The sequence below is a fragment of the Calidris pugnax genome, unplaced genomic scaffold (assembly GCF_001431845.1).
Source record: "Calidris pugnax isolate Ruff unplaced genomic scaffold, ASM143184v1 scaffold183, whole genome shotgun sequence".
NCBI classification, from domain to species: domain Eukaryota; kingdom Metazoa; phylum Chordata; class Aves; order Charadriiformes; family Scolopacidae; genus Calidris; species Calidris pugnax.
This window is the reverse complement of record NW_015090930.1, coordinates 1,024,995-1,047,945: the sequence shown is the minus strand read 5'-3', so window position 1 is coordinate 1,047,945 and position 22,951 is coordinate 1,024,995. Positions and strand designations below refer to the sequence as shown.

Below are 22,951 nucleotides of genomic sequence, written 5' to 3'. Positions count from 1 at the left end.
GCAGTTCACATCAAGCCTGAATAAAGGGTCATACCACCCTATGTTAGAAACACAGTGGTAGCATTATTTGCAACACGTTAGTGGGGAAGACTCCAAACCAATTCTGCTTCATGCAAATTAGCAGTGACCCTGTGGGTTTTGGCAAATTGCCTAAGTTTGGGTAGCTTGGCACAAACACGTGAAGCAACAAACAGCAACAGCAGATGACTTTTTAATTAGACAGAAGCCTAATGTTTTTAAATGCAACTCAGTGTCATCTTAGAGGAACAAGACTGCTGAACTGAAATTTCTTTACATTCCATTAAATAATGGCAACAAAATGACTGATTAATTATGAAAACTACCTCTTAAAAGCCTTGTGGGTGTAGCACAGAGATAGTTGGATGGTGACTAATTTTCCATATCATTCAATATCTGTAATTTGGATTTAAAATGAGATGAAAACAGAGATTGCCAGACTGTCTGTTCCTCCTTTACAAAGGAAGAAGGTAAGTAAAACCCTACCCTAAAATCCATTATGTTCAAGCATTTTATTCTATGCCAGAGCCACTGTCACCAATACGCTTGCAGAAGATGTTTTGTTTCAAAATAGTTATTCAAGCCCAAGAAGCTAATGTTGTGATTCAACAAATCCACAGCTACTTTAAGAGACTGCTTGCCATTTATGTATTTCAAACAGAACAGCTTAATCAGATGTAACTGCAAAGTAATGACAGCAAAGCTGCGCGCTCACAAGTGACAGCAGCAGCAAAACTTCACTATGTAGTTGCGGCAAATTACATGGATGTTCTGTTGTGATATTTCCTAGGCCTCCTCCTTCCCTGGCTGATCATCGGCCTCATTGAAGGCAGAAACAAAACCACCAGTGATCTGCTTTAGGACAGTACTTAAAACCAAGCTGTTTTTTTATTCTGGCATCTTCAGAGGTTGCCATCATCACCTAAGACAGACTTAAAAGAGAAAGAAGCCTGCATTGACTAGAAACACCAAGGAAACAGTATCCATGTACTTACTTAGCAACTACATTTATATACAAATAAACACATACCCACACTTTATACATTACCCACGCACCTGGCACATGGTTAATTCCACAGTCTATTACGATTGCACCCGGTTTGATCCATTCACCTTTTACCATTTCAGCTTTACCAGCTGCAACCACCAGGATATCAGCTTTACCAACCTACAAAAGAAAAGCCAAATAAACAACTCTGTGTCACACCTGCAGTGGAAAAATGCAGAGCTGCATCAGCTTCAACTGCAGTGAAGCTGCATGCTCACCCATTGCCACGGGAAGGATGGAAGGGCATGGTCAGCAGTTAAAGGTAGGTGGCAGTTTCTTAACTAGCACAAATTCCTGCAGCCAGAAATCATGGCCTATTTTCACACCCCTATCCTGAGCTGTTGCTAATCAACACTTCAACAACCTCCTTTGAACTCCTCCATGATTCCCAAGTGGATCGCACAGACTCCTTTTAGATAAAATTAAAGTCTTCTGCATATTCTTATCTTCCTCCTTTTAAATATCCCTGCATATTCAGCTGCTCTTTTCAATGCTAGAAATATACCCAGCACTCATCGGATGGCAGCCAAGAACAACCCCTGCACAGAACTCTTAAGCAGCACTTCACTTATGGCAGCACTGCCTTGTGGTTTTTAATTCCAGGACTGTCTAACATGCAATTCCAGGGAAAGCCAACTGTGATTCAGCACTAATATTTGTTCAGACAGTAGATTTGACAGATCTGGTCACAAAGCCAGTGCTAGAGACTGACTGAAACACCTTGTCAGTTCTTGCACTGCTTCATTCAGGTTTGCTTAGGAAGCTGCTATCCCGTGGATTTTATTCTTTCAAACTTCAATGGAAATAAACTATTTTTAAGATTTCATTAAGAATTAGCACTTCAATTGTTAATCAACCTAATGACTGTCTCATCGAGCAACTTAGCAGCATGAAGCATTGCAGTGTTTCTGATCTTCCTTGTGAGTTATATTCAAACACACCTACCCTCCTTTCAGCTTTAATACTTGCCTACAGAGCCTGGCAGTGTCGATTGCTCTACGAAATCCAAGTAGGTGGCAGCACGGCAACACACTATTTCTGTCACTCTCACTGCTAAAGAGGAAAACGGTACCAACTCCCAGTCACAGAAAACAGACTGGAAAAAAATAACCTGGAGAAAACATTTGGTCTAGCATTTCCCAGCCATTAGAGCAAAAGACCACTTGGCCTTTTTAGGAAAAAACAAAACCACGTATGCTGTCTTGCAGGCCACCACTTGGAGATTTGGAAGGGATGATTAAATTCTCAGCACTTGGATAGAGAAAACAAAGCCATTATTTTTATTGTTACAATTAAACCCCTCTAATTAAGGGCAAAAAGTAATGAGGATCCTATTCCAGCAGAAGTATTTCCACAACCATCCAATGAACAGGACTGGGAAACTGCTTCAGATGAAAGTCAGTCCAAACCCAATGACTTGGAACAGCAAAACACGGAGTAGCAATTTGCAGTTGGCAGCACTGGTTCCCAGCAGGTAATTCCAGCCTCACACATCTCTCCTGTCCTTACCTCCTCAGCCAGTGTCGAGGTCTTTGAATGGCAAGTGGTTACGGTTGCGTGATTCCAGAGCAGCAGGTCATGCATGGGAGCACCAACGATCTTACTGCGACCAACCACGACAGCTCTTTTCCCCGCAACCTGGATGCCTGCACCACAGAAAGTCATGAAAAGTAAAAATAGGTCACTATTCCAGTGACCTGGAATAGGTCACTGTTCCAGTACAAACTAACTCAAATGGCTCAGGAGTCTTTTGGTCAGTTTACACCTGGGTCTGGTACTTCAGGATACTATTACTTTTCTGGGTTGTGTGTGGCAGGGAATTGGAGTTGAGAGGGAGGAAGGACCCCTTCAAAACTAGCTCTTTTCCTATCTGAAAAGGCAGAGATGAAATGTGGCACCTCAACAAAAGTTTCAACACGAAGCATAGTCTTGCAAGGTGCATAATTTCTCCTCTTATTAAAGACTACTGCATTCATGAATAATGGATGAAAGCCTCCTTACCTGTCTGCCTGATAAGTTCCATGCATCCTTTTGGTGTACAAGGAATAAAGCAGTCTCCAAGGTCTCCTCTAGAGAGTTTCCCAGCATTGATGCTACTTAAGCTGTATTTTGACAGAATAAAGGCTAAGTAAGATTCCCAGCCTCATGATCACCATTCAAAAGAAAAAAAAAAAGTGTCTTTCTGGAGTAGCTGTCATGCTCTCCAGGGGTGAAGTCAATTTACCCATCTACATCCTTCTCAGGTGCAACAGCATTGGTTATTTTTTCTGTATTGATGGGTTTATCAGAGTCAAGTGGCAGCTGCACTATAAAGCCGTGAACAGCAGGGTCTCCATTCAGAGAGGCAATGCACTTGAGGACCTGCAACAAGTAAAGACCAAAAATCTGATGGCTGATAAACTGAAATATGACTGACGCAAAGGAAAAAGCACAATCCTGTCTGGATTAACAGACACACAATATAAGTTTCATTTTTCCACTTAAGAATATAAGTGACTCAAATTTTTTTTTTTTTGAAAAATACCTGTTAAAGTCTCAAGATTTTAAATTGTAGTGTTCTAGTTTTCTTTTAAAAATTATCTCTTTTCAGGAGCTAATATCTTACGGGCAAGCAGTCCTTTTTTATAAAATAAGAGGGCCAATGTAAATTCATCCCTTAAGCTCAAACACCAAATTATGTATTTTTTTCACTACTGGTTGTATTACTTACGTCAGCTTCTGTTGCTGTGTTTGGCAGTTTTATGTGATTGGCACTGATCCCAATCTGCAAATGAGAATAACAACAAAATTATCTGATTTCTGAATTGACATCAGAGATTGGTCTGGCTATTCTCTCAGTCCAGTCCAGCCATAGCTACTCTCTGTCACATTTCCCAGCTACATTCTGTCACATCTCACAGCTCTCTCTCGTGTTCTTGTGTCTACAGTCCTATTATTTGGAAATACCATCAGTGACAGAGAAGAAGAAAGATTAGTGCTTTGCCTACTTAGATTGGTCCATGCTTCAACTGCCCTATTCAGTTTTTCTACGTGAAAAACATCATCTTGGCTTGACAGCATACTGCCTTGAAATGTAGCAGAGAAGATGCCAGCTATCACCTGGAGAAACTCATCTACGTTCCCAGCCCTGCTGTAATGGATGTAGGTACATCTGCTGTAATGTACCACTTGGGGAGAGACGCAAGACAACTGCAGGTACAAGACATCCAGGGAAGACAAGTGAATGGCCACAGGTCAGGAAGGAGAGAGCAGGAGCATTTCAGGCACATGTTATCTAGGAGACGATCACACAAAAAGCAGCACAAACCTCTGCTGTTACCAGAGTACCCCACTTGGCAAACGTCAGGTTACACACCTGTAATACTTCCTTATAACAAGGAATTCAGGCCACCATTGTTTTTTTCAATACAGGCAAAGCTTTGACAAACGATTTGATTTGCATCCGTTTTTTTCATATTCAGATTTGACCTAGTGTAGGAGGGTAAAAAGAAATTTTAAGAGTTTGGGCATTACCTCAGCAGCAGCCTTCAGCTTCATGTTAATGTAGAGGTTCGAATCATCCCGATTTCCAACCTAAGGAGGAAAAGACAGTTGAGTCACACTACAGAACAGAGACCAGTCAGAGGCTGAGATGGCCTTAACCCTTGGCTTCCTTTGAGCTACACCAAGGAGACAGAGGTATTCTTGAATAACTGTAGAACACCCTGCTAGAGGCTATAAGTAGCTGGAGCTACCAGGGAAGTGTTCTTTCAAGTAAAAGGCAGCTAAAGAAAAGTCATCTGATCTTCTGCACAAACGCTATTTACACCTGTTGAAAAACCTTAGAAACACAGTGCTCTCCAAAGGAAAAAGTACCGCCTGCCATCTCATCTGAGAAAGTTAAATCTCTAGCTAATTAACATGATCAGCAGGTGCTGATAACATCCAATTATCTGATTAAGGCTTTCAGAAAAGCTGGGCCTCTTTGACAACCAGGAATCTTAATTTTATGCACACACATGTGCCTTGATGGAGAGATTTCTTCCACTGCTGTTTTGTACCTCAAGAATTTTCCTGCCAAAGAAAAACCAACAAAACTAGAACCAAGTGATGCACAAAGAGCAGCATGTGGAACAAATGCCTGTAAGTTTTTGGCAGTATTGGGTGATTACAGTACAACAGCATTTCAGAAGACTGTTTGAAACATCCAGTATGTTTTGTTAAAGGTAATACTCTGGGTAACCATAAGAAAATGTGGGTCAAATAAGGAAAAGCTGATAAGAAAACAACTGATAAAGGGTCTGTCTCCCATTTAAAGACTGCTGGGTTTATGAAAAGGTATGCTTCATACAGAGCAGAAAAGAAGGAAGAGGGCAGACACCAGGAGATGTCAGCAAACAGACAACATACATTGTGCAAAAGCGAACATTCCTGGCTATAGACAAAAAATAAATATTAACTGACTTGTTCTTTGAGCTCAGAGAACACTAGATACCTCTTAAGAGCACATATCATGTGGGGTGCTACATACCAGAAACAGCTAATTGTCCTGATTTAATGGAAAAATACACAGCTAAGAACATCAGTATTAGGAGATGATCTCCAAGCCCAGACTGTCTGATAGCCTACAAAAGTATCATGAAGCCAAAGACCAAACAGGTTGTAAAGGACTCTTGAGACAACCCAGGATTGAAGAGAACACAGGCTAACCAAGAAAAAAATCCAGTAACACTACCAGACATCAATTCTTGAAGACAGTTTACAAGGTCAGCAGTTTGGCAACTTCTATCAAAGCATCACTCACTAAATTTTAAATAAAATTTCCTTTCTTCTAAGGAGAAGACACCTGAGCCCAAAATACTGAATAAGGACAGAAACGACTTCTCTAAGCAGCCATTTACAGTCCATCAGTCCTTTGTGGCCACACAGTTCCTTCCTGTTACATGACACTTGCTACTGCTAGTCACCTTCTGATCTAAGCACAGAGTTTCCATATGTTATAGCTGCAAGTTACAAATAAAAAATCACCTTAATTCTGCCAAACACAGCCCAAACTTCTAAACTCTAGCACTTGCTCACACTTCAGACAGACATCACATTCAGCAATGGGATTTTGTTCCACCCCCTGCACTCAAAGTCTTCTTGTCTAAAGGTGCGTTTGGTTGTGGGTTTTTTCCTCCCCCTGCCCCCAAATCTCTCTCCACGTTCTGACATAGCAGCAGACCAAATTCCTTAAACACGCCATTTCAAACATTTCTGGTACAAACACATCTCTGAAACCTGAGGCTTTGGGGCTCACAGAAATATATAAACTTGGGATAGAGTCTACAAGCCCTGTTTCCTCTTACTAGGCAAGAAGCCTACTTTCACCATTTCACAAACGTAACACTCAGAGAACTGCAAGGGTCTGTTAAAAAAACAAACAAACAAACAAACAACAACAAATAAGCCCAAACTAAAACACCCCACCCACCTACCCCCAATGTTCCTGGGCCCCAATACTTGGAGAAAAGATATCACAGAACTGTGTTATCATCCCACAGAGAACTCTGCTCTTCTGTTCCTTATAAAATGTTATCATTGCAAAGCAGCTTTGATGGAGCTGATCAGCTGCATGCTTACCATTGCAAAGCAACATAGATTTTCTGTAGTTGTCATTAAAGAGAACAATACCTGCAAAATTGCCAGTCCTGGTCTGAAGCCTGGAAATTTCTCTTTCATCTCAACAACTTGCTGCTTTAGTCTGTCTCTCACTTGTCTGAAGAGGGAAAGAAAACCAACAAGGTATAAGTTAATCAGGGGCCTGAATTCTCATACATACATGGTAAGTCAGTTGAAAAGATGACAGATGGGCAGACTGGCAAATATATATTATGCCTTGAGTTCACAAATCCCAGCAATCTCCAAATAAGATTAATGTCCATAAATCACTAAGACACTTTGAAAGTTTCAAACTTATTTAATTTTGTAAACATTCTTATTTTTTTTAAAGTCCATATTGTGCTTTTTTCCCCTCCTCTTTATGGTTTTGTAGGATACAAGATCTTTAAAAAAAAAAAAAAGTACAACATTTGTCATGGGAGTTCTTGGGATTCCAAATGCCCTACTCAAAAGCACGTCCTTTTCCCATATATACCATACCAAATCTACCTGTCTTCCACACGCACCAGTCAATGCTGTCACACATGCTGTTCTGGTAAACGATGATGAATCTACAATGGTAAAACTCCTGAAAATAGTTAAAACAGGAGGTACCTAAAGATACACCTCTTCTACAGTTGGTCAATACTACGTGTCCGTATTTCCTGCCTGCTTGGTCTAACTTAGGCTGAGTAGGCAGCAGACCCTACACCCACGTTCCTGCCTCTGGTCTGCTTCTGTGCTTGCCAAAATACACGTGAGAAAATACCCCCAGCCCCGGGGCTTCCAAACAAAGCAAAGATTTTTCCATGGGAGCAGACAGGAGAACGGGAGGTGGACAGAGATGAAGCAGTGAGGAAAATCAGCTAAATCCTGATAACACAGCTCAGGTCGACTCTTCACCAAAGAGAAGTTTAATGATACAATTATTAAAACACAACTTTGAAATGGAAGCATAAGAGGATTCACTGATTAGTCAATCTAGTCAGATGTCAAGTCACACCCAGCTTACAATACAATGTTTTTGAGATAGCGGGTACCCACCACTGATAAATTAGCCACAGACAGCTCAAAAGCCACTGTCACCACCCTCCCCAGCCTCACACTCCTCTCTAATTTCTAATCACCGTTTGGCCCCATGTGCCTGATCCTTCACCAGGGAAGGCGGTGGGGAAGAGGCCATGGTGCCAAGTCCAATGTGCTCTTTCAAATTCCAAAGCCTGGGTGCAGAGCCAGCACCACTGCTCCGTTTCCTCACAGAAACCAGTTGGGATTCAGTGACAACTAATCAGTCATGCCCACCTGACAGGCTCAAGGCGCTGTGGCCCTTCACTGTAAATGTAGAAAACACTCAAGAGAGGCAAAAGTCAGGTAAGCAAACCTCACAGGACACTAGAAGCTTGCAAGGTCTGTCCTCCTCCACGTGATCTCCAGCCTGTGTCCCACTCACTATTCTCAAAGATGAGAAGGTGCTACCATCACACTTAACATATCTACCCTGCTCCAGACACCCTACTGTTTAAAACACAGATGGTCTTCTTGTGCTCATTTACCCTCAAATCACTATCACAAGGTCTGTGACCTCCCAAGTGGAACCAGACTTCCCAGACTGGAGGAGGTGCTGTTGGTGCCAGTTCATTAGAAAAAGTGAACAGCAAGGGTACGGGGACAGAGTAAGTAGCTGATGCCAGCTGGGAGGCTGCAATTCATGCTGTATCAGGAAACTCCAGGATGACAGATAGCCAGGGAAGCCAACTCTACCCTGGAACTATGAGCTTCAAATCAGAAATGCCAGAGGCAAGAAGAAAGGGAAATGGGAGCTGTTGCTCTGCTGCAACCCAGCAGCACTGATTCCAGGAGACAGTTGCAGCTGGCCCAGCCAGAAGCAGCCCTGAGGCTATCCTAAGTCCCATCTCGGGGGAAATCGCACAGCCTCCTGCCATGTCCCAAAAAATACACCTCCCCTCCTGCCTCCCGGAATCACACAGCCTCCTGCGACATCCCAAAAAAATCCACCTCCCCTGCTGCCTCCCAAATCACTCCGTCAGAGCTCCACTGCACCTGAGCGGGGAGGTCAGAGTATTTATAGGTGTTTGTGTCTGGCCAAGCTGTTCAAAGTCTCTTAAGCTTTGGTAAACGAGGTTGTTTTCAATCTTACTTAAGAAATAGTAGTTCATAGGTTTCCTTTAGCTACCACCTCTGATAAAAGACTTGATGCTAAGACTGGCTGATGAGTTTGGAAAACAGTGTCATAGCAAGCTTTGTCCTAGGAATTCTTCATGCTGGAGTGACAAAAGTTCATCTTCTGGGCAGCAAAATCACCAGCTGTGAGCCCCTAGAGAAGGCACCAAAGCTACAGCTGCAGACACAACTGGGCCTGAGCTCACAAGCCACCCGTAACGACAGTGCAGGGATCTCAAGGAGCATCAGAAACCCCCTGCACGTGGTGTGGACCAGCTCCACCAGGGAGCTAGTTCTGGGAACAGCTTCCGGTGTTCCAGTAAGGAAGGCACAGCACCAGTTTGTGGCCTGCAAACAAGAAGAAACGCAAACAAACATGAAATATATCATCATTTACAACCCAATAAAACCTTCATAAGGGACAATCAAGTAGAAAGGGTCTCATGCCTGGGCTTTACTTTTAATCCAGTCTTCTCAACGGAGGAGAAACGAGCCCACCCAAGGGTCTAGTTTTCATCTGTGAGGCAGGGCTGTGGCATGCTTTCACCTCCAGCAGCCGTGACTGTTCATGTATTACATTGCTGTCATTTTCTGGAATTAGGCATTAGCTCACTTCCCCTTCAGCTACAGAAGAAAGCTAACACGCACACAAAGCGGTGGTGCCGGTTTGCCTCAAGAAATGAAGAAATCACTTGTCAGAGAGCCACCTAGTGTTAAGTACCACTGATCTCTAGTTACCACAAAAGCCACAGCTGCAAAGGTTTGAGAGAAAATTAAGGAAAAAAACCAAACCCAAACAAACAAAAAGAAAATCCTTGTTTTAACGCTGCAGATTTATTCACAAATGCATTACAAAATAATCTTTGCAAGCGAGCAGCTACTTAGTGATACAGTTTGCAAAATTCTATTGTCGACTTAGAATCATAGAATTGTCCAGGCCGGAAGGGACCTCCAAAGGTCATCTAGTCCAACCCCCCCGCAGTCAGCAGGGACACCCCCAACTAGACCAGGTGGCCCAGGGCCTCATCAGCCTCACCTTGAATATCTCCAGGGATGGGGCCTCAGCCCACCTCCCTGGGCAACCTGTTCCAGTGCTCCACCACCCTCACAGTAAAGAACTTTCTCCTAATCTCCAATCTAAATCTGCTCCCCTCCAGCTTAAAGCCATTGCCCCTCGTCCTGTCACTCCAGGCCTTTGTAAACAGGCCCTCCCCAGCCTTCCTGTAGCCCCCTTCAGGTACTGGAAGGCTGCTATTAGGTCTCCCTGGAGCCTCCTCTTCTCCAGGCTGAACAACCCCAGCTCCCTCAGCCTGTCCTTGTAGCAGAGGTGCTCCAACCCCCTGATCATCCTTGTGGCCCTCTTCTGGACCCACTCCATCAGGTCCATTTCTTTCCTATATTGAGGGCTCCAGACATGCACACAATACTCCAGGTGAGGTCTCATCAGAGCAGAGTAAAGAGCTCTGTAAAGAATCACCTCTCTGGACCTGCTAGCAATGCATCTTTTGATGCAGCCCAGGAGGTGATTGGCCTTCTGGGCTGCAACTGCACACTGCCTGCTCATGTCCAGCTTCTCCTCCACCAGCACCCCCAGGTCCCTTTCCTCAGGGCTGCTTTCTAATACCTCACCCCCTAGTCTGTACTGATGGTGAGGATTGTTCTGGCCCAGGTGCAGAACCTTGCACTTGTTCTTGTTGAACCTCATGAGGTTCACCTGGGCCCACCTCTCCAGCCTGTCCAGGTCCTTCTGGATGACATCCCATCCCTCTGGTCTTCACAAAGATAGAAGTTCATATTGAAAAAGGAACAATATTTTTACTAGCTGCATGAAAACGCTTTTAAATCTTCAAAGATAAATTTGCAGTTGTACATGGCTGTTTCTCCAAAAGCCTTCCCTCTGAAGCTAAGACCCCTCCTGTGCCCACATGCTCTTCCACAAACAAACTCACACAGCAAACAAGGGTCCAGGGTCCACACAGGTTAAGGACAGCACATAGCTCTAAGCATACAGTGGCAATAGGCAGGTCCAAACATTAAAGGACTTGTTGGCTTTTGCTTCTCTGGACCGCAACAGTGAGCTGAATTTAAATTCATGAAGTGAATTTCCCAGAATGGCAAAGGACAAACCACTCCAGCTCTACTGTAAATGGACAGAGAAGCACAGCTCCCACATCCGTGCTTCCTCACGCACACACCTACCCCATGGGATTAAGTACACACAACGGTTTGGGTGGCAAGCACACACATTACCACGCTGAAGATGACACTAGGCTGTGTTTCTGTACCTTCCATGAGTTACAGGGTCCAGAGTCTATGCGAATACTGCCAAACGTACAACCTGGCAGAAACCTCCTCAGAGACAGTGATGCTCTATAAGCGGCCTGGACCCCAGAGAAGAGGGTTTACTTATTGCCTGGACCACAGATTCCTCAAATGTTTCAGAAACATGCATCAGAAATGGTCTTGAAATGGCCATATAAGGCTGATGGTCCTCCGCAGGTCCCGCACCAGCTTGGTCAAAGCTGTTGTCCCTACAGCCATTCCTCCTTACAGCCTGCAGCTCACTTTCTCTTGCCCCCATGACAATCAAACAACTGCAGTGTGGACAGACAAGCTTCTCCTTCTCCAGACCACCTTGGCACCATGTCCTCTCTAGCAGGACAACTGCATTACCTTCAAATACCAACCAAATAGCCCAACCATCGTTATATCCAATACTTTAATGGCACTTTACACTCAAAGCACTACCTGCCCCAACCCTAGGGGCTGTGAGGGGTGTTGAGTCCTCCCTGCCATCACAACTCATCAGCCACTCATTCAGACCAGGATGCTCCATTCCTGGTTCTATCAACCAATTCAAGCCGAGGCAGGAGTTTCCAAATCTGGTCTACTTCAGCTGGTAACAAAGGAACACACAGCTCACTGCCACAGACATAAGCTGTAAAGAAGAGCTACTACAATATTTTGCTCTGAGTATCTCTTTCAGATACAGAAACAGAGTGTTTCTATTGTAAGTTAATAATAGTAATAAAAAAAAAGGTTGAGAATACTGTGTTTTGATCCTCTCCAACACTCCATATTCTTCATACTTAAAGCAATGTTTCTCTGCCTCTTAATAGGTATTTATTTACTGCGCTGCTACAGAATAACTCATCTTTTGCAGTTCATTTTCCAACGAGGCAAATTTAACTTGCAGCAAAATCCAAGGCTGAATGATTAAAGAGCCACTCAGAGAAGCAGAGGAAAGCCACCCAGAGATAACCAAACTAGCCAGTTCAGATTGATGCCTAACTGATCCAATATTCAGTATCTTCCACAGACTGTCCCGGTGTAAGAGTTTGTTTTTACTGAAAGAAGCAGCCCTTAGTGAGAGAGGCATTAACTTAAACACCGTAATTCCACACACACAACGATTTCTGCCACCCTGTATGTTCTCCTTTCGACACACAATATAACCACATTCACTATCCTCACAGATTACATTGAAAGCCACTGAAAATGTCTGCTTTCCTTTGTATCTCTTCAGAGCCTTCCAAGACTTTCTAGGTGTGAACTAACTTTATCTCCTCCTCGAGTTTTCCTTATTTATAGAGACAAGGAAGTTCTCTCTCACACAAAGCATTTATTCTCTTCACATGTTTCACAAAAATAAGAATGTCACTATCTACCCAATTTTTGTTCAAATAATTGACATGACTGAAATAGGGTTGTTTTTTTTCTTCACATCCCTTTGCAGAAGGGGTGCTTGGTGGTAGGAAAGTTAACAATACTGATTTAAAACACACACAAAAACCCAGCTGGAACATTATTTGATTGATTCACCTCATTTGTTAATATTTGACTGACTTACAAACAAACACTTTTCCTGATTAAAGGACAAAGTAACAAGAAACGCCCCTTAAAAGACAGTATCTGAAAAGACTTTGCAGTTGACGTAAAGTCCAAAACACTCCCTTCCTAAAACAGACAATTGGGTTGAAAATTCCTAGAAAAAAAACCCCACATGCCTATCACTTCTGCTGCTGCTGCCAGCCTCTTGGTCTGGGGGTGGTCTCTGGAAAAGGAGAATTTCTTCATAGCTCCTTCAAATACCACACAAGGAAAAATCACAACTACATAAGGCCCATTCCTATACAGCACAAGATGTTTTTACCACACTGGACACAAATATAGCAGAAACAAAAGAACTAAAGGAGGATAGCTGTACAACAGCAATTGTTTTTCCTTTTGGTGCTGTGTTCAGGTCAAAATTTGATGCCTTTGGAAGACAGCTTCAGCCAAACACCTCACAGCTGTGCTGGAAACTAAGCAATCCTTTCGCCTGCATGTGTCTATTCAAAGCTTATGTCTCCTCCTGGGTATTTGCACAACATAAAAGGTCCTCATCTCTGAAAACAACTGCTACTATAATACAGAAAAGAAGCAGGAAAAAAAAATTCACCACTGTATCTATAAATTTAAAGAAAGTAAGTTATGCAACATGCACTGCAAAGAAAGTGAGAACTTTTAAGGTGGATGGTCAGAGTACCTCCAAAACTCATTGTACTCAAGCTATCATCTTCTCAGATTTCTAGTCACTCCAAAATTGCAATAAGGTGTAGCTTGAAAGGATTGCTACACTTCAGGAGCAGTTTTTATGCCAAAAAAAGGGAAACTTGCAATAGGCAGAAGACCAAGTTCCACCAGTACCCCACGCAGGCATTGCGGAGCCTGCTGGCTTAAAGACTGCCAAAAGTATAAGGTCTGAGAAAGCACACAAGACTGAGAGACTCTGAAAAGTTGTTAGATCTCAGTCTTAAGCATTGCTGTGTTCAACGCATCTACATCTAACAACTTTTCAGAGACCACTTTAGACCATTTCAAGTTTACATTTTCTGTCCAAATTCCCTAGTTACAGGCAGGAGGTACCCAACAAAGCTACATAACCGAACCCTGTTTGCACAGAATATAATGGAAGCATTACCCTTTGCTAAACACTCTGCTTTTCTCAGGTTAGGGAAATTTAATTAGCTTTCTTACTGGACGTGTGTGTGTGTAGTGGCAGCGGGGAAAAAAAAGCAAACTAGAAGAGACAACACAGGCTCACCTATACTCAGGGCTTGCCAGCCAGGTAAAAGCCTTTTCCTTTAGGGTCTGCCAAATGGCTTTGTCAGGACACCTGTGAATGCTCACCCTCGCCTTAACCCAAAACACGGGTTAATTTCCCTTGTTTTAAAAAGGTATGACCAGAACCAACGCAAGAGCCCATACCTAAAGCAGTGGGTGCCAGCTCCTGCTCGCAAAGCATGCCCGAGACAACCCCTTAAGCACACTAAAACTGGCCTGTGACCTGGCTACCGCACACCTGCCTGGGCACATGCCCCGGGGCAGAGGTGCTGAGCCCCTCAGCCCCCCCCCCCCGCGGCCCCGGATGCTGCCAGCCAAGAGACCAAGCAGCGGCGGCACCACCTTTCTGACGGGCAACACAGCCCCCCACCGCGCTTTACCATCTTTAATACGACCTCCATTTAATAACGACCACTATTTTGCAGTCAGGAAGAAGCAGCCAGCTTTGAATGGCATTGAAATGGAACGGCTTTCCAACCATTCTAGCCCCCGGCAGCCGAGCCACAGCAAAGGCAGACACAGCCCCGCTAGGCTGGCTCCCCCGGGGCATCCCCGCCAGCCGCACCGGGGCCACCCAAAAGGTAAAAAAAACCCTACAGGCCCTTCCCGCCATGCGGGAGGCCCCGGGGTACGTACGCGGAGACTATCTTGCCGCTGAGGATCTCGGCGGGGGCCATGGCGAGGGCAGCGAACAGCTGAGGGCAAGCGCGGAAGAACTCCCGGGAGCGTCTGCGGGACGGGCCACCCCCACCGCCGACCCCTACTCCGCGGCCCCACGTGGTTCCCCCAAACTTTCGGCCGCCGCCGGCCCCACCGCGCAAGCGCTGTCCCCGCCCCGGAGGAGGGAGGAGAAGGGTACAAAGGGGTGGCTTTGGGCTCCCATCACCGTGGTGGTGGTGCTGTGTTTCCTCTTCTTTTCCTCTCGCCGCCTTAAGGCGCCCGCCCGCTGAGGGGAGTGGGGCCGAGCCGCGCGGCGAAATGGCCGCTAAAACGCCTCAGGGATGGCGGCGCTGCCGCCGCTGCCGCTGGTCCCGGTCTTTCCTGGGGCCCTCTGTGGAGAGAAGGCCCCCCTTTGGAGTAGGGGGCCTGGGTGGGTAGGGTCGGCTGCCTCCGGGGCTGGGGGCTGAGAAGGGCGCCCTGGTGGGATGTGGCCTGCCCGTCCCTGCTGGTGGTGGGTGCTGCATGTGGCAGCCCTGGCCATAACTTTGCCAAAAATTGCCAGCCTGTGTAAGTGTAATCTCTTGTGTTTCATGCCCTGGGGTAGTGCTTTGGGACTCCGGAGAGGTTATGCTAAGAGTAATTCTTATTATTCAGGATTTTGAGGCATTTATCCATTGTAAAGCCACCAAACTGCTAGCTAGCCAGTGTGGAGAGAGGGCAGTGAAGAAGGTGGCAGGATTTTGGCCTAAAGGTCATAGGAGTCATCAAGGCTGAGAATTGGATTCCTAATGGCTGCCTTCAAGGGGTGTATTTGAAGTAAGTAAGTGATCCCCTAAGGGCTGGTGAAGGTGTAGTTTCCCATTGGGTAGCTGTTTGGACCCATGTACTTTATATGTACTATTATTTACTTAACCAAAGCTTTTCCTCACTGTGCAGGCCAGCACAGACATTTTAGGGCCTTGTGGAGGAAGCCAGCTTTCAGTATTCTTCTCACACCTGTGTCAAATAAGCAATTAGGGTCTAGCCAGAGCTGGAGGTGGGAAAAGTAGTTGAATCTCACCGAGGTGGACCTGCTCAGGCAGGATAATGCCATGACCCAGAGGAGTTAAGGAGCTCATCAGTGTTCCTGGCTCATATCCGGTGTGTGGTTAAACAGGCCCACGATTCATGAAACCGGTGATGAAAAGAGGGAAGTGGCAAATAGGGATGAGTGGTGGGATGGACCCACAGTGTTGGGTTGCTGCTGGGGAGCAGTAGCATGTTCCTGTGCCTGCAGCAGAGTAGTACTCCTCTTACTGCTCTGGGACCCAGCAACATCTGTCATGTGAGGAAACTGGGCATGTTTAGTTTGGAGAAGAGGAGGCTGAGGGGAGACCTCATTGCTCTCTACAACTCCCTGAAAGGAGGGTGTAGAGAGGTGGGTGTTGGTCTCTTCTCCCAAGGGAATAATGACAGGACCAGAGGAAATAGTCTGCAGTTGCGGCAGGGGAGGTTTAGATGAGATCTTAGGAAGAATTCCTTTCCTGAGAGGGTGGTCAGGCACTGAAATGGCCTGCCCAGGGAGGTGGTGAAGTCACCATCCCTGGAGGTATTTAAGAAAGGTGTAGACATGGCACTTCAGGTCATGCTCTAGTGCCTGAGATTGTTGGTTTGTGTCTGTTTGTGGGGGTTTTGTTTGTTTGTTTTGTTTTGTGGTTGATCTCGATGATCTCAAAGGTCCCTTCCAACCATGAAGATTCTGTGATTCTGTGTGTGGTGGCAGTACAGCAAAGAAGCAGGATAACCTCCCAGCAAATCAACAAGCTATGGAGAAACAGGGGTTAGATGCTAAAAAAGCAGTGTTCCTGCTGAGGATTTGAGACTTAAAAGGCCTGTGTGAAGTGCTTTTGCGCAAGATTTTTGCTTTACATAAAATGCGTAGGTTTGGAAAAATGAAACGCCTGTTGCAAAGAGTTTGCTGAGAAAGCATTCAATCCTGCTATCTCATAATGTAATTGATTCATAAAGGGATTTTGGGGGAACTGTCAGGTTTTGAGAACGGAAAAGTGCAGGCCTTGCAGCTTCCACCCAGGGCACAAATCTAGGAGGACAGAAATATGAGCCCTTCAGCTTCAGAAGCTTTACAGTTGCTTCTCTGGTGTTCTAGGAGGGGAATATAAAGCATATGTAGTTCAAAACTTTCCTGAGGATAAGGCTTTTCTTCTTTGTGTTTGCTTTCTTAGCCTTACAAGTGACATCTTTGCTGCTTTTTTCTGCTTTCTTTTCTGTTGAGGGGAGAGCTTGTTACCTTGAATAATTAAACTACCTTAAGTCAACAATGTGTTGTAATTGTAGGCTTAAAGGTCAGAAATTTCTCTTCGGAAGTGAATTGGAAAATATGAAACTTTGGATTTTAGGGCTTTTCTATGCTGAGTAGAAAAAGCTGGAAAGAACTTCTTTCTCTTGTTTCCTGGAATGCTCCAACAGGCACTTGCAGTATTATACAGTCAAAACTGAGATTACACAATTAATTGGGAGAAGGGATTTTTCTAGGCTGTTTAAAATTCTGTGTCTTATTTGTTTCTTCTGTTGCCTTTATCTGAGTCCTGAATGAACTCTTGGGGGGAAAAAACCTCCTGTGTTTTAAAAAAACACATGCAAAAGACAGACTCCTTCAGTTAAGGACAGGATAAGCTCACAAAAACAACTTTTGTCAAAAAAAGATTTGACGCTCGGGATTGTAGTGTAAAAATATCAGGCAGGAAAAGAAAATGAAGAAAGCCACCTTACTTAAAATATTCAGATGACCTTATTTGCAGAGCAAGCAGAAGAAACTTGCCATCAGGAGCTTTAGATTCCTTCCCAGAGTTGTTAATTCGCATGATTTGCATGTGTGTGTGAGCATTAACCTCGTTTGCTGATTTTCCTAATGCCCCAGCTCCTGGAAAAAAAGCTGTCTCGTGATGACAGATAAAACTTTGAAAATTACTTGAATTTATTGTAGAGTCTAAAAAATGGGAAGGGAAATAAAAATAACCCCAAACAACTGATTTTATTGTTTAGTTATTTCTAAGCCAGATTCTCATTTTTTTGGGAAGGGACAGACTCAATGTTAAACGCTTATGCCAGAAAATCAGACTAGCTAAGGTCCTCTTGTCATAGCAGGAAGTTCTTTCGTATTTCTAACTTGTCTTATGTGGCAGTCAAATACAAAAGCTGAGATTGTTACTCAGAAGTTGTGTGTGTCATGCCCTTATGTAAGAAAATGTTCTTTAACGTTTATTCTTAACTGTCATCCTGAGGTCAAAATACTGGAAATGGGATGGGAAAGGAACAGAAAAGGGATTCTGTGATGAGAAATGGCTGAACATACCCTTCTGCTCAGTTCCTATCGGAGCAAAATCCAGCCCCAAAATGCAGTAAAAAAGTAAAAGTTCACGTGTGGGAAATCTCAGAGAAACACTGTGGCAAAGGAAACAAACATTGTGACTTTGAAAAAAAAAAAGTTGTCAGTAACGATCAATGTTTTATGCTTTCAGTACAATTTTGACCTCAAACCAGGACATGAGGGCAAAAGGATGAGGAAAAAAAACAATCCTATTGCCATGGTAAGAACAGAGAGCTCTGAGCATAGTCTGTTTTGTACCAAAGCAGGCTTATTTTCTGATGGGTGTTAGGATGAAGAAGGATAAAACCCATTACTTCAGGATAGGCTGAAGCCTATCTGAAGACCTCTCTGCTCTGAGTGTTGCCCCAGAACAGTTGTTTTGTTCTGCCTCGCTCACCTCCCTGCCAGGCATCGCTGGGTTTGATTTGGCAGCTCCCATGGTTTGATTGTTTACCTTTGCATCCACCCCCTCTTACCCAACATGTCAAAAGTCATGGAGCTTGTTCTTTAAAAAAGCCATGAAGTGCCCGCCAGAAAGACTTTCAGCGTTACTGATGAGCTAACAGCAATGCCTCTGGTGGAACAAGGCCTCGGAAACTGCAATTTTTTATGAGAAACTGACCCTGAATCAGAAGACTAAGAAAGAAGTTTAGGCTTTGCTTCACCCATTAAGTGGGACAGGTAGGATAGGACATTGTCTCCAGTGTAGGAAGAGGCACAGACAACTTAGATTAACTTCATAAACCTTGGTCAGAGAAGAGGTTTTGAGAAATACTGTTTTTTTTGGTGTGCTCTTGTAAACAGGCTTAGACTTTGATCCTTCAAACACTTATGGGGAACCTTTCCAGCTTAGAGATGCCGCACTGAACAAAGCGGGATTGGTTAAATGAATGACGTTACACAAGAATGTACCTTATCTGCCATGACAGAATACAACTTCGTAATGGGATAACAGTGACACATTTAAACACATGCCACGGAAATAACATGTTGGTGATGCTGTTGGGCAGTCAATGCAAAAGTAGCTGTCCTGGATTAAGATGATATTTGCTCCCTGATCTTCTCAGGGTTCCTGGTCCGGTGCCTGAACTAGCAGAACAGGGTCTTGGAGTGCTCCTCATCCACTTCAGTGCAAAGGCAGACAGATTAATCAAATCGCTTCCAAGAACAGTTTTAACTACAGTGAACTGATTTTCTGTAAAGCAAGTGAAGGGTACTTTTCTGGCAGGGAGGTAAAGCTGGTTGTGCCTGATAGAGCAGCAGTAACAAATAGGCCTCTGAAGTGCTTTTCTGACCCCTGGCTCAAGCTTGCCACTCACTTGCCTGCCATGCAAGGACTTTGTAGTCACCATGGTCACTGTAGACACCATCTGTCACTGTAGACAGCAAGAACCAACTCAGACTATCTCCGAACTTCCACTTGTGTTACTGTGCCAGTGACACAAGTTTGTATATACTTGAGTGCATGTTCCATTGGCTGCTTTTCTTGTTGCTCTTTTTAGCTGACTTCCTTTAGCTACGTCACCTTACCTTCGCACAGAAATCTTCCAGCTCTTCTCACTGACCTCTTAGGCATCCTGCAGAAGAAAGACGTCTTGTTAACAGTTTGACAAATTTTGTGTCACACTGGATTCCACTGAGAAGAGGGCCAGAGTGCTTGATAAATATGGGCCCTAGGTTGTCCTGACTCTTTGATATCAAGCGATAATTCAGAGGAAAGAAACCATGGTCTAAGTGGTCCTCTCTCTCACATAGTAACCATCCCTAATACTTTTACAGCATGTTGTGGCACTCCTGTAATAAACAACAGCATGATTCGGAATCCCAGCCTGCTTGTAAGTAATGTATAGCCACATTTTCCAGATAAGGTAACTGAGAAAGAAGGGTTAATTGATTGCCTAAAGCAAAATATAAACACAGGCAATGGCACCGTGATTAACTAGCTTTTCATTTTAAACTCCTCCTAATTCTCTTTGGCTAATAATTTTTGGTTAATGGCATGTGGCTACATAGGACTTTCCCCCCTTTTTTTCCAACTGCTAAAATTCACTAGAAGACAATGCAAAATACATTTCCAATATTTTTAATAGAAATACGCATTATACTAATTCCACCCTTCTACCTGAGTAGGGAAATGCACACACTGACACAGGCAGAGATAGGCAAGGAGAAAGGTGAGTTTCAGGGCTGCAGGTAGGAGGATGTCCAGAAGATGGTCTTTCCATTGCAGTTTAATCCACAAAGCCTCTCAGATAATTCCCCCAGCCTGAGCAAGGACATCCCTGGAAGAACAAGAGTGCCTAGCTAGTTCTATGCCATCTCTGCAAGAACCTTCACAGGGTGCTCTCTCAACCAAGAAAATCCTGCACTTGCAGTGTCCCTCAGAGGAGGAGGCTGAACAGATCCCATGAAGTCTATGGGAGAAGAAGTCCAAGGCTGGCATGAAATCAGCTTTCTTACACACCACAGTTCCAGCAAGTTGGGTATTTGGAGATAAAACCAGGCAAAAGGAGTTATGCACTTCAGACTTGCATGATATGGTCTTTATGCATGTCTTAATATCCAGTTTGAAAGACAGCAGTGTTTGATGATGTATTTATACAGTTCATAATGTGAAGCAAGCTTAAGAAGTTGTACTTTCAATGTGTTTTTACTTATAGCATCTCTGATTCCAATACGTGTCCTTCTTTCTATGTAATTGTCTCTAGGTCATAGGACTGTCTACACCAGATCAGACAACGGGTTGTCCCAGCTCAGCGTGATGAGCCAGCTGCAGGTATGTAAGGAAGGCTGTAGGAACAGGGCAAACAGATTATATTCCTGATCTCCAACCATTTACAGCTGAAAGAATCTCTAAGACAAACAGGATAAGGGAAGGTGGGGGAGAAATAGGGTAAAGTTAGGGACAAAGAGAACGGTTTGAAGCCCCATGCCTCCCTTTCCGAGAGTTTCATGAGAGACACAGATCATTTCCTTATGATATGTAATACATAGAGTGTCACATTTTTTCTTAAGGCACAGGAGCTTTGTGTGCTTCCTCTTTTGTGTAATGCCTCTTGGCCATGTGACTCTATTAGTTATTTTTAATGGAAACGGTATTGATAAGGTACCTTTGCATGCTGTAGTGAATGATTTTCCCTTTATTTGGTATATGCATATACTTTCCTGTCTCTGAAATACAAGTACGTTTTCCCACTGTGCTTCGTTATCTCCCTGTTGGAGTTATTAATAATTAGACTTTAATTTTGTAGCATTAAAAATGAAAATCCGTATTTATCCCCCCTTTGCCCATGTTTGATGACTGGTGTTTGTAATTAGAAAGCAACAGTGAATTGAAGGAGGAAGAAGCCAAACTTAACTGCTCTGGAAAAGCAGACCTTTGTGCAATATACTGTTTATACAAGCACAGGCACGCACATATATGAAACAAAACGATTTTCCTTTCCTTGAAGGTCTCCTAATCTAAGCATTTGGAGCTGAGTTTCAGCTTCTTGTGAGGACAGCTTGACAGGATTTTAAAAGTGGTGACGCACAGACTGTTCAAGTGTCTCATTCTTTTTCACTCTGAACAGTATGAACATAAGTGAGCTCACTATAAGCTTGTTCCACACTTATTTATACATGTGCCTTTATACGTGTGCATGTATTTCCCAGTTTATGTGCCTTATATTACAAACCTTTGTAATATAAGTTTGTTGGCCTCTAGTAGGAGCGACCACATTTCTGCCCTTTTCTTTTCCTTTGCCTAAGAGCTGTGTGATTTGTCTGATATTTAAAACAAGAACTGCCCAATTTATAAATGAGGCAGAGCCTGGCGGAGGTACTAGATTCAGAGAGACATTGCTAATGTTTGCCCTGAAGCTGTGGAGTGTGTCCATTTCTGCACACTCAGCTGCATCAGAGAAGAAAAGCAGTAAATTAACCTTGCAAGTCTGCAGAGCTCTAGTGTCTGTCCTGCACATCTCTGGAAGAAGGATTTCTCAAAAGAACAGCAAGGCTTGCTCATGTCTGCTACTATGAACTCTCTCTGAGCTTCCAGATTCATAAAGCAGCTTGAGATCTCATTAGAAAGTCCGTGCCGTGAAATGGTCTGTCCTTTGCTGCTGTCTCAGAGAGCTTTAAATAATCCAGCAGGGCAGTGTAATGTTTTGTCCTGTGGCCTGTGTCAGCACATTAACGGCCCTTCTGGTCCCCTCCAGCCATCATTCTGAAGCTAAACATTTTTACATCTCTAAGCTGCACACCCTGGTGCAGTTGCTGTGGTGGCACATGGAGTAGCTTTGCTTTGGAGCCCTGCTGCTTTGCAGAGCAAACCATGAGCTTAGGAACTGAGCCTAGAGAAGAGACACTGACTGTCACTTCCCTGGGCCACAGGAAGGTTAAGAGCCTGTAGATTTGGTGTGGAACAGGAATACAGTGAGCTCAGCAGGGAGAAATCTGGTGGCCTGTGGTTTCTCTTTATGGCCTAGAAGCTTGGAGAAGAAAAACAAATAATTCTCCCAAGAGGAGCTGTGCCGACTTGTGATGTTACTGATGTCTTTTGTGCCTACCATAGCAGAGTACAGCCAGCCTGCAGATTCTGAAGGAGATTGAGATCCCATACTAGCCACACAGGATCAGTAAAGAAGGTATTGTAGCAGTGAGTCAATGAGACAGGCAACAGATTTGGCCCTGAGGCCTTTCCTGAGGTATAACATGACACTAATATAGGCATTGACCCTGCAGACCTAAATGGTGAGATGTCAGTATAGGACAAAGATAAGCAGAATGGTCTGAGCTGCTGCCACATTTTGGGCCTGAGTCTCCCTTCCCTTTTCCTTTGAGGATTCAGTAGCATTCCTGGAGCTTTGTGAAAGGATCTGGTGAATGGGGCAAAGAATTTTTCCCCTTTGTGGGCAGTTTTTTTATTCCCAGTCCCTCTTATTTCCTATCATATTTACAGATTACAGGAT

General features: G+C 44.1%; 1 protein-coding gene across 1 annotated transcript in view; it reads right to left on the bottom strand.

Annotated features, from left to right (window-relative positions):
* MTHFD1 (methylenetetrahydrofolate dehydrogenase (NADP+ dependent) 1, methenyltetrahydrofolate cyclohydrolase, formyltetrahydrofolate synthetase) overlaps window positions 1-14,765 on the bottom strand; it is an 81,930-nt gene extending 67,165 nt beyond the window's left edge. Inside the window, exons 1-8 of the mRNA XM_014951617.1 lie at window positions 14,609-14,765; window positions 6,719-6,803; window positions 4,580-4,639; window positions 3,777-3,830; window positions 3,291-3,427; window positions 3,068-3,168; window positions 2,576-2,712; window positions 1,075-1,186 (exon numbers count right to left, since the gene is read on the bottom strand). Of these exons, the coding sequence (XP_014807103.1) occupies window positions 1,075-1,186; window positions 2,576-2,712; window positions 3,068-3,168; window positions 3,291-3,427; window positions 3,777-3,830; window positions 4,580-4,639; window positions 6,719-6,803; window positions 14,609-14,649 (727 nt within the window). The 5' untranslated portion in view covers window positions 14,650-14,765. The remainder of the gene's footprint in view (window positions 1-1,074; window positions 1,187-2,575; window positions 2,713-3,067; window positions 3,169-3,290; window positions 3,428-3,776; window positions 3,831-4,579; window positions 4,640-6,718; window positions 6,804-14,608) is intronic.
* Window positions 14,766-22,951: the final 8,186 nt, after the last annotated feature.